Source organism: Amblyraja radiata, chromosome 41 (assembly GCF_010909765.2).
Source record: "Amblyraja radiata isolate CabotCenter1 chromosome 41, sAmbRad1.1.pri, whole genome shotgun sequence".
NCBI lineage: Eukaryota > Metazoa > Chordata > Chondrichthyes > Rajiformes > Rajidae > Amblyraja > Amblyraja radiata.
Window position 1 is genome coordinate 10,266,419 of NC_045996.1, and position 11,111 is coordinate 10,277,529.

The following is an 11,111-nucleotide window of genomic DNA, read 5'->3' on the forward strand; positions in this document are numbered from 1 at the left end:
CTGGACTAGGCCCGAATGCAAGGAAAATGGGCAAAATGGTCAACATAGACATGGTGGGCCGAAGGGCCTGGTTCTATGCTGTATGACGCTATGACAGCATGTGGTGTACCGAAAAAATGGGGCCTCAATAATACTAAACAGAACACATCTGAAGAAGGGTCTCAACCCGAGACGTCACCCATTCCTTCTCTCCAGAGACGCTGCCTGACGCGCTGAGTTACTCCAGCATTTTGTGTCTACGGTAACACATCTATGGGATCAGATCAAAGCTCTGCATTTTACCACATCTCGTCATGATGTTGATGCACAATGAATGCATGTGGGAGCGTGAGGCTGCAAGAACATCCTCAATGATCATGGTGCCCAGAATATCATTGTCCAACGCAAGGTTGAAGTATTCACAGCCATCCTGCAGCCCAAAGCATCCAGTGGATGATCCATTTTGCCTATTTCTCCTCACACCCCCATCACAACAATAGCCAATCTTTTTTTTTTTTTTTTTACGTTTTAGAGATAAGTTAGTGTGTGTAGGATAGAGTTAGTGCACGGGGATCGCACTAACTCTATCCTACACACACTAGGGACAATTTGCAATTATGCCAAGCCAATTAACCTACAAACCTGTACCACCTCTTTGGAGAAACCCCACGCAGTCACAAGGAGAACGTGCAAACTCCGTACAGACAGCACCAAACCCGGGTCTCTGGCGCTGCAAGATAACAACTCTACCGCTGCACCGTCGTGTCACCCCAAATTTTGATTTCTCTCTTTTCCAGAGCTGGTAGAGGGTCTTCAAACCTATATGTTTCACCTTCCACACATCTGCCAGATCCGATAACTACTTCAAAGGTTCAAAGGTTTCTTTATTGGTCACATTCACCTAGGTGTAGTGAGATTCTTGTTGCCAATGCAGCACATTAAAAAAAATACAAACATGACAATAATAAAGAACTTTAACATAAAAAACATCCCCCCACAATGGTTTCCATTATGAGGGAAGGCACAATGTCCAGTCCCATCCCCAGTTCACCCATAGTCGGGCCTATTGAGGCCTCCACAGTTGCCGCCACTGAGGCCCGATGTTCCAGGCCGTTCTCGCCGGGTGATGGTGCTTCGTCGTCGGGAGAATCCTCTCAGCGGCCTGGGAACCCTGGAACGGCCGCCTCCTTACTCGAGACCGCGGCTTCCAAAGCCAACAAGGCCGCGCCGGATGGAGCTCCACTATTGGCGATCTCGTCGCGAGATCCCAGACTCCCGATGTTTAAGTTCAGCGCCGCCGCCCGCGGCTGGCCGCTCCGCAGACCCGCAGCTCCGCGATGTTTTACTCGGCGGTCTTCAGCTCACCGGAGCTCCAGCGCGGCGACTCGGGCAAGGCATCGCCCGCTCCGCTCCGCGATAGCGCTCCAGCGCTGTGCCGCCGCCAAAGCCGAGGTTCTGGGCGGTCACCTCAGGAAACGCCGCTCGAGGCCCGCTGGTAGGCCGCGAGGACGGGTCGACGGTGCAGCCCAGAGAAAAGCTGCCTCTCCGACCAGGCAGGGACCCTGAAAAGTAGTTTCCCCCTCCCCCTCCCCCCCCCACCCCCCCACCCCACATAAAAAAGACAAGAACTCCAGAACAAAAACACTTTAACTAACTAAAAATAAAAAAAAGAGATGAAAAGACGGACAGCTGCAGGCTGGGCAGCCATGCACAGGACAGGACTTCCAGTATTATCAGTGTTTTTATTCTTAGATTTCCAGCATCTTGGGGTTTTTTCTATATTTTCAACATTCAAGAATAATTGGTCCAATGGTCCATGTCGCTAATGTAATATATAAGCTATAGTTTCGTTCCAATGACTTCTACAATCAACTACCGTCTACAGGGCCGCACGGTGGCACAGCGGTAGAGTTGCTGCCTTACAGCGCTTGAAGCACCAGAGAGCCCGGTTCGATCCTGACTACAGGTGCTGTCTGTGCGGAGTTTGCACGTTCTCCCCGTGACCTGTGTGGGTTTTCCCCGGGATCTTCGGTTTCCTCCCACACTCCAAAGACGTGCAGGTTTATAGGTTAATTGGTTTATAGGTTAATTGGCTTGGTAAATGTCCGTGTGGGATAGTGTTAATGTGCGGGGATTGCTGGTCGGTGAGTGGGCCGAAGGGCCTGTTTCCATGTTGTATCTCTAAACTGAAAATTAAACTGCAATCAATCTACCACCATCTAATTGTAATGGCAACTCACATTTCGCTACACCAATTGGTGTATGTGACAATAAATGTCCTTTGTCCTAATGAGTATGAAGATTGAGGGGGGATCTTATGGAAACTTACAAAATTCTTAAGGGGTTGGACAGGCTAGATGCAGGAAGATTGTTCCCGACGTTGGGGAAGTCCAGGCCAAGTGGTCACAGTTTAAGGATAAAGGGGAAATCCTTTAGGACCGAGATGAGAAAAACATTTTTCACACAGAGAGTGGTGAATCTCTGGAACTCTCTGCCACAGAAGGTAGTTGAGGCCACAGTTCATTGGCTATATTTAAGAGGGAGTTAGATGTGGCCCTTGCGGCTAAAGGGATCAAGGGGTATGGAGAGAAGGCAGGTACAGGATATTGAGTTGGATGATCAGCCATGATCATATTGAATGGCGATGCAGGCTCGAAGGGCCGAATGGCCTACTCCCTGCACCTATTTTCTATGTTTCTATGTTGATACAAAGAGTAAGGCCTTTGTGACTTCACTGTGTAAGCCCATGGAACATGCATTGTGTCATCATCTCCTTAACAACAGATCACTTGGGCTAAATTGTTTTCTTTCATTTTTTGTGACGGAACCCAGGGCTCCGAGGCGTGGCGAGGACAATGTGTTTGTCCACCGGTACCTGAGGGGGCTGCGGCAATGGCTGTTCCTCGCGAAGCACTGGCCAAGGAGTTGTCGTGCCCCGTGTGCCTGGAGCTGTTCACCCCTCCCATTCTGGAGCTGCCCTGTGGCCACAACTACTGCAAGCAGTGCATTGAGGCCACGCTCTTCTCTCAGAACTGTACCCACGTGAATGGTCACTTCTACTGCCCCATGTGCAGAAAAGTAGGAGGAGAAACTTTTTTTTTTTTAAATCACGATTAGAGCCACTTGGTGGCCCGTCCGCCACCGAGACTAGGATGGGCGTGGGTCCCAATGCTGCTAGACAGCAAAATCGTAGGCAGATTCTATGGTGGGAGATGGTGGCACTTTGACTTGGGTCTGAAGAAAGGTCCTGACCCAGAGCGTCATCTACCCATTTCCCCCACAGATGCTGCTTGACCCCACCAATATGTCCAGCGGCTTGCCTTTTTAACTCCAGATTCCAGCATGGATCCACGGGGGAGGTTGGACCCAAGCTGGATGCAAGAAGGATGTGTGTGTGTTTGTGTGTGTTTGTGTGTGTTTGTGTGTGTGTGTGTGTGGTGTGTGTGTGTGTGTGTGTGTGTGTGTGTGTGTGTGTGTGTGTGTGTGTGTGTGTGTGTGTGTGTGTTTAATATATATATATGTATACAGTATATATGTGTGTGTGTGTGTGTGTGTGTTTAATATACAGTATATATGTGTGTGTGTGTGTTGTTTAATATATATATATATATATATATATATACAGTATATGTGTGTGTGTGTGTGTGTGTGTGTGTGTGTGTGTGTGTGTGTGTGTGTGTGTGTGTGTGTGTGTGTTTTTATATATATATACAGTATATATTTGTGTGTGTGTGTGTGTGTCTATTTATAGATATATATACAGATACATGATAAAGGAGTAACATTTAGTACAAGGTAAAGCCAGCAAAGTCCGATCACGGATAATCCCAGGGTCACCAATGAAGTATATACTAGTTCAGCACTGCTCTCTGGTTGTGGTAGGATGATTTGGTTGCCAGCTGGGAAGAAACTGTCCCTCAATCTGAAGATTAAATGGTACGTTTCAAAATGTATTGATGGGACAGACATTTAAAAGAAAAACAAGGATAATTGGACAAGCTCGTCCAATTATCCAGCCATGTGAAAAACATTTGCCCGGCACTGGATAATGCGGCTGTTCTAGTGAGATTGAATGGAAGGCTTACGCAAGGTGTACCTTTCAAAGCCTCAGGTAATTATAAAGGCAATTAAGTACTTTTTGAGGTGGTCAAAGCAGGATACATGTCAGCAGGCTCGACAAAGAGAATTGGGAGAAAGGTAAAACAATATTTCCCCTGCCCTTTAACCAATTAGTGTGTTGGAAGGAACTGATGCTGATGCGAAGATGGACACAAAATGCTGGAGTAACTCAGCCAGACAGGCAGCATCTCTGGAGAGAAGGAATAGGTGACGTTTCGGGTCGAGGCCCTTCTTCAGAATGATAACTGGCAACTGACTGACAAACTAACATCAGTCTGAAGAAGGGTCACTCATTACTTCTCTCCAGAGATGCTGTCTGTCCCGCTGAGTTACTCCAGCATTGTGTCTATTTTGTGTATAATTAGTGCCGCACAAATTTGCATGTTCTCCGGCGAGTTGAGTTTCGTTTATTGCCACGCCTACTGAGGCTTTGAAAGAACAGAGGAAAAATGGGTTCTATTTCTCATGAAACATAGCATCCGCAACAGTGCTGCACTCCTTGGTCCTGCATTCAGGTTGTGCATCAAATTAAGGGCTTGGGTCTCTGTGGTTAACAATGTAGGTCAGGACAGCAGGGTGGCGCAGCGGTAGAGTTGCTGCCTCACGGCGCCAGAGACCCGGGTTCGATCCCGACTACGGGCGCTGTCTGTACAGAGTTTGTACGTTCTCCCCGTGAGTTTTCTCCGAGATCTTCGGTTTTCTCCCACACTCCAAAGACGTACAGGTTTGTAGGTTAATTGGCTTGGTTTAACTGCGAATCGTCCCTAGTGTGTGTAGGATAGTGTTAGTGTGCGGGGATCGCTGGTCGGTGCGGACTCAGTGAGCCGAAGGGCCTGTTTCCGCGCTGTACCTCTAAACTAAACTAAAACGAAATAATCTACTGACATGTTAATGACATGTTAACTGACATTAAATGTGAATTTATGGAATTCCCTGCCACAGAGGGCAGTAGAGGCCAAGTCACTGGATGGATTTAAGAGAGAGTTTGATAGAGCTCTAGGGGCTAGTGGAGTCAAGGGATATGGGGAGAAGGCAGGCAAGGGTTATTGATAGGGGACGATCAGCCATGATCGCAATGAATGGCGGTGCTGGCTCGAAGGGCCGAATGGCCTCCTACTGCACCTATTTTCTATGTTTCTATGTTAGTAGAGGCAGATCTTCGAGTAGGTGGTCCATAACACCCAGCAGGAATTCATCCCAATTAGAAAGAGGGATTCCATGGGAATAATATAAGGTTTACAAAGCAGCTCGGGAATAATGTCAAACTGCAGAGTAGAGCAGACAAACTGGCAAGGCCAGAGGAATGCGAAACTTTTAGAATAAATGACAGAATAAAAAGCTTAGAAGAGACAAGGAGGGATTTTGAAAGATAACTTGCATATAAAATCCAAGCAAAGTCTTTCCAGGGAGAGTTAAATAGGAAGGTGATGAAGCACCTCTTGAGAATGAAGCTGGTGAATTGATATTTTGATATTGTAATATTTTGATATTCTGATATTATATATTTTAATATTTTGATATTCAGATTACCTACCTGTCAAAGGTAGGTATGGGACCTGTTGAGAACGAGGCTAATGAATTAATAACGAGAGACACAGAAATGGCAGATATGGTAAATTAATTTCTTGCATCAGTCTCCGTCACAATATGAATGTCCCGAGATGAACCAATTCCAAATTGCAAGGGGGTTGCCTGTGAAAACTTGAAACACAAGGGATAAAATGTTAGAGAAACTCCCAGGACTAAAGGCACACACATTTCCACGACCCATTGGCCGACTTACAAAGGGTTTAAAGGAAGTGCAGAGATATTGGATCCATTGGTTGAATATTTTTTTTAAAACATATTAATTTCACGGGGGGTGTCCGAAGATTGGAATAAGAGCCAGGATTTCTCCCTTGTTGAGGAAGCAAGAAAGACAGGAGATGAGGCCAATTGTACTACAGGCCAATTAGTTTAGATAGAGAGCGGTGTGGATGCAAGGAATTACAGATGCTGGTTTGGGGGGAAAAAGCACAAAGTGATGGAGTAACTCAACGGGTCAGGCAGCATCCCTGGCGTACATGGATAGGTGACATTTTGGGTCGGGGCCCTTGTTCAGACTGATTCTGGTGGAGTAGAGGGTTGGATGGGTATACACGCTCATCCCTGTAACCATGTGGGTTTCCTCTGGGTGCTCTGGCTTCCTCCCACACCCCAAAGTGCAGGTTTGTAGGTTGATCGGCCTCTAGAGAAAGCTGGATAGGGCTCTTAAAGATAGCGGAGTCAGGGGATATGGGGAGAAGGCAGGAACGGGGTACTGATTGGGGATGATCAGCCATAATCACATTGAATGGCGGTGCTGGCTCGAAGGGCCGAATGGCCTACTCCTGCACCTATTGTTTATTGTCTATAAAATTGCCCCTAGAGTGCAGGGGAAGGGGGAATAGCGTAGAACTGGTGTGAAGAAGGGATGATCGATCGATGGTCGGCGTGGACTCGGTGGGCTGGTGGGGCCTGTTTCAAGGGGACGTCTCTAAACCGAGCTGCCCTCTCTCGCCAGCTCACCTACCTGCGAGGAAGGGGCATCGCCATCCTAAAGCGAAACATCTTTGCGGAGAACGTGCTGGAGAAGTTCAAGCAGGAGTTGGAGATGATTTGCAACAAGGAGCACAGCCAGCAGATGTGTGAGAAGCATGACGAGGAACTTGTCAACCTGGTGAGAGAGCAGCATCAGCACCAACTCCACGAGTTGCGCTCGCAGCGATAACTCATCCACAGCTTTTGTCCTGCAGGGGGCGGCAGCGGTGGAGTTGCTGCCTCACATCCCCAGAGGCCCAGGTTCCATCCTGAGATGCTGTCTGTACGAAATTCATCCGTTCTCCCCGTGACCTGCGTGGGTTTTCCCCGGGTGCCCAGGTTTCCTCCCACACTCCAAAGACGCACTGGTTTGTAGGTTAATTAGCTTCGGCAAAGATTGTAAATTGCCCCTAGTGTGTGTAGGATAGTGTTAAGGGCCTGTCCCACTTTCCCGAGTCCTCTGCCGAGTTGAAAGGATCTTAAAAAAAAAAAAAATCAAGATTATTGTGATCTACGAACTCCTCCTCTCGACTATCTTTATACTCGTGGACTTTTGTGTCATGCTGGAAAAAAACCGTCCCGACTTACCTGATGCCGCGAGTACCTACGGCTGGCATAACGAGCCGCTACGATGTATCAACGGACTCCTACAGCCTCCTACGGCCCCGCTACGGACATTCTCCGAGTTTGAATCAAGGGGAAAACTCGGGAGAATTTGTAAGTAACTCGGGAAAGTGGGACAGGCCCTTTAGTGTGTGGGAGTCACTGGTCAAGATGTATTGTCAGGTGTCCCACATAGAACACAGTGCCTTCAGTAGTCAAATAGTCTAAACTAAACCAAGCTTCACTTACATCTAATGGGTGGATAATAGTTGGTGAGAAATTTGGTAAGGTGGGGGGGGGGGACTCTGGGCTGGTTTACACATCCGGAGAATGAGGGTGGACACTCACACACTGACACACACACACACACACTGACACACACACACTGACACACACACACATTGACACACACACACACTGACACACACACACACGCAGTGACACACACACACTGACACACACACTCTGACACACACACACACACACACACTGACACACACACACACTGACACACACACACATTGACACACGCACACACTGACACACACACACACACTGACACACACACACACACTGACACACTCATGTACACACACACACACACTGACACACTCATGTACACACACACACACACACACACACACACACACACACTGACACACTCATACACACACACACTGACACACACACACACAATCCCCCACTACCTCCCTGCATGGCGCCCTGGTCTCGAGTTTGCACTCCCACCCTGAGGGTTGTACCCAGCCTCTGCTCGTTAGGTGGGCGAGTCCAATGAACCTGTGAAACCCACAGTCACCAGGCGAGATTTCAGCAGGGCTGTCGGCCTGTGCACGAGTGAGATCCAGCCACGCTCGGCCCACTCCTCACCCCCCTATCTCTGCTGCTTTCACAGATGTGTCTGCAAGATGACATGCCCATCTGCAGCATGTGCAAACTGTTCGGAGACCACCAGTGTCATGATGTCGCCAAGCTTGCAGACATTTACCAGGAGAGGAAGATGTGTTTCACTGATACCATGAAGTCTCTGAACACCAGGAATCAGAGTGTTTCGGGAACCATCCAGGTACGATACAATACAACCCTTTCCCCTGACTCTGTCTGAAGAAGGTACACATAAAAAGCTGGAGAAACTCAGCGGGTGCAGCAGCATCTATGGAGCGAAGGAAATAGGCAACGTTTCGGGCCGAAACCCTTCTTCAGACCCCTCTGAACACTCTGTCTGAAGAACGGTCTCGACCCGAGACATCGCCTATTCCTTTTCTCCAGAGATGCTGCCTGTCCCGCTGAGTTACTCCAGCATTTTGTGTCTAGCAGTAGGCCCCTCTCGGTCATGACTGACCATGGGCGATGCATCCTGGTCGGATGCAAAACTAATAATATTAGGAATGTCAGAGGGCACTAAGTTAACGACATTCCAAAGACGTTTCCTTGACTACAGCTGAATAACTGCGGAAAAAAATTCTGGAAAAAGACAACAGTCCCCACAGTGAAGATGTGGATCACAGAAATGACCGAGACACTACATTTAGAAAAAATAAGGCTTGTTTTGGCTGATAAATCAGACCAATTTTCCAAAATATGGTCTCCTTTCATAGAATTTCTTCAACAACAGAATGGTTGAACACAATTCAAAACCAATGCTTGGGTTGGGCGAGCGGGGGTAGGGAAGGATAGTGGGACATATCTCCGTTCAGTGGGGGTATTTTCTTCTCTCTTTTTTGTATCTTCTTTTTCTTAATTCTTTCCTTTTTCCTGTTTTTTTTACCCCGATTCATTTATCAGTTTTATAAAATGTTAAAACTGTACGAAAATTGTGTAATTGTTATGTCGATTGCTTTCCTCTTGTACAATTGCTTCTGGCCCTTAACTCCAAGAAGACCAAGGAGCTCATTGTAGACTTCAGGAAGTCCAGGGGCGGCACGCACACCCCCATCCACATTAATGGGACGGAGGTGGAACGTGTTTCCAGCTTCAGGTTCCTGGGGGTCAACATCTCCGATGACCTCTCTTGGACCCACAATACCTCAACCCTGGTCAAGAAGGCTCACCAGCGTCTCTTCTTCCTGAGGAGACTAAAGAAGGTCCATCTGTCTCCTCAGATTCTTGTGAACTTCTACCGCTGCACCATCGAGAGCATCCTTACCAACTGCATCACAGTATGGTATGGCAACTGCTCTGTCTCCGACCGGAAAGCACTGTAGAGGGTGGTGAAAATTGCCCAACGCACCACCGGTTCCTCACTCCCCTCCATTGAGTCTGTCCAGAGCAAGCGTTGTCTGCGAAGGGCGCTCAGCATCGCCAAGGACTGCTCTCACCCCAACCATGGACTGTTTACCCTCCTACCATCCGGGAGGCGCTACAGGTCTCTCCGTTGCCGGACCAGCAGGTCCAGGAACAGCTTCTTCCCTGCGGCTGTCACGCTACTCAACAATGTACCTCGGTGACTGCCAATCACCCCCCCCCGGGCACTCCTCCCACCAGGAAAAACACTATGACTGTATATATGTAAATAGATTTATTTATTGTCATATTCTATGACGCTCTCATATTCTATGTTCGCTCTTCCAGGGAGATGCTAACTGCATTTCATTGTCTCTGTACTGTACACTGCACAATGACAATTAAAGTTGAATCTGAATCTGAATAAAATAAACATTTAAAAAAAAACTCTGTTCTGCCCCAGCAGGAAATTGAGAAGCAGATAAACGATACGGTGACTTCCTGCAAGGACGCCAAGACCATGATAGACGTGGTGGGGGCCACTCTGATGCGACACCTGAGGTCCAAGATCAACGCCCTCAAGGTGGAGGTGGACGGTGAGAGGGTCCAGAAGATCGAGAAGTTGCAGGAGATACTGGCCACTCTCCACCGGCCCTCCCAGCTCTACCTGCAGATGAAACGACTGCTGGACTCCCACCTGAACACCGCCCACTTCCTGAAGGAGGAGAAGCCGCTGCGGGCGGAGGCGGGGAGGATCGCCCAGGAGCCCCCTCTCCAGACCCCGGAGGAAGGCTGCATCTCCGTGGCCCACTACTTCAAGGAGCTGGTCAAGGGCATCGACATGAAAGACTTCAGCTTCTCGGGAATGAACCGCATCCAGCTGAACAGCGGGGAGGAGATCGGGACCTGGGTGTCTGCCTGCTCCACCCTCAGCGCCTCTCCGGCCGATGAGCTGGACCAAGTCATTCACCAAATCATGTACAACCTGGGCTTCAAGAGCAGCTGGACCGACGAGTACGAGGAGTACGAATCCTTCCTCGCAACCACAAGCGCATCGCACTGCATCAACGGGCCTCAGGAGATGGACGGGATGCCGATGGAGAGGACCGACTTGTAACCAAATCTGCAGCACGTGTATCTTTTATGACTAATAAATACCATGTGTATTATTCTGTAGATTGCAGATTCTTTGCGTGTTTTCCTACTTGTGGTACCTTCTTTCCCACCTTGTAGACCAATTGTTCGTGTAACATTTGGGTTCCTGCAGAAGTTAGGAATCCCCTATTTTTCCATAATTGTCCAAAATCATGCACCACCCCGAATGCATATTGAGAATCAGTGTAAATATTTACTTTTAGATCTTCCCCAATAATACAAGCCTGAATTAAAGCCAGAGACCCAGGTTCCATCCTGCCCGAGGGTGCTGTCTGTACGGAGTTTGTACGTTCTCCCTGTGAACGTGTGGGTTTTCTCCGGGGCTCCAGTTTCCTCCCACAGTCCAAGGTGTAATAATAATAATAATGGATGGGATTTATATAGCGCCTTTCTAATACTCAAGGCGCTATACATCGCATTATTCATTCACTCCTCAGTCACACTCGGTGGTGGTA

At 48.3% G+C, this 11,111-nt stretch overlaps 1 protein-coding gene across 1 annotated transcript; it reads left to right on the forward strand.

The window, feature by feature from the left end:
- The first annotated feature begins 2,866 nt into the window (after positions 1 to 2,866).
- LOC116967733 (tripartite motif-containing protein 54) lies at positions 2,867 to 10,618 on the forward strand. Its single transcript, XM_033014340.1, has 4 exons — positions 2,867 to 3,057; positions 6,641 to 6,796; positions 8,174 to 8,344; positions 9,950 to 10,618. Exons 1-4 carry the CDS (start codon positions 2,872 to 2,874, stop codon positions 10,616 to 10,618), a joined length of 1,182 nt encoding a protein of 393 aa, XP_032870231.1. The 5' UTR covers positions 2,867 to 2,871.
- The last annotated feature ends 493 nt before the right edge of the window (positions 10,619 to 11,111 follow it).

What these genes read in the sequence shown, in the direction of transcription:
- LOC116967733 (XM_033014340.1), top strand. Translation starts at nt 2,872, where the DNA reads ATGGCTGTTCCTCGCGAAGCACTGGCCAAGGAGTTGTCGTGCCCCGTG. An exon ending in ACTGCCCCATGTGCAGAAAA is followed by an intron (nt 3,058 to 6,640) that starts GTAGGAGGAGAA and finishes CTCTCTCGCCAG; the next exon opens with CTCACCTACCTGCGAGGAAG. An exon ending in ACGAGGAACTTGTCAACCTG is followed by an intron (nt 6,797 to 8,173) that starts GTGAGAGAGCAG and finishes CTGCTTTCACAG; the next exon opens with ATGTGTCTGCAAGATGACAT.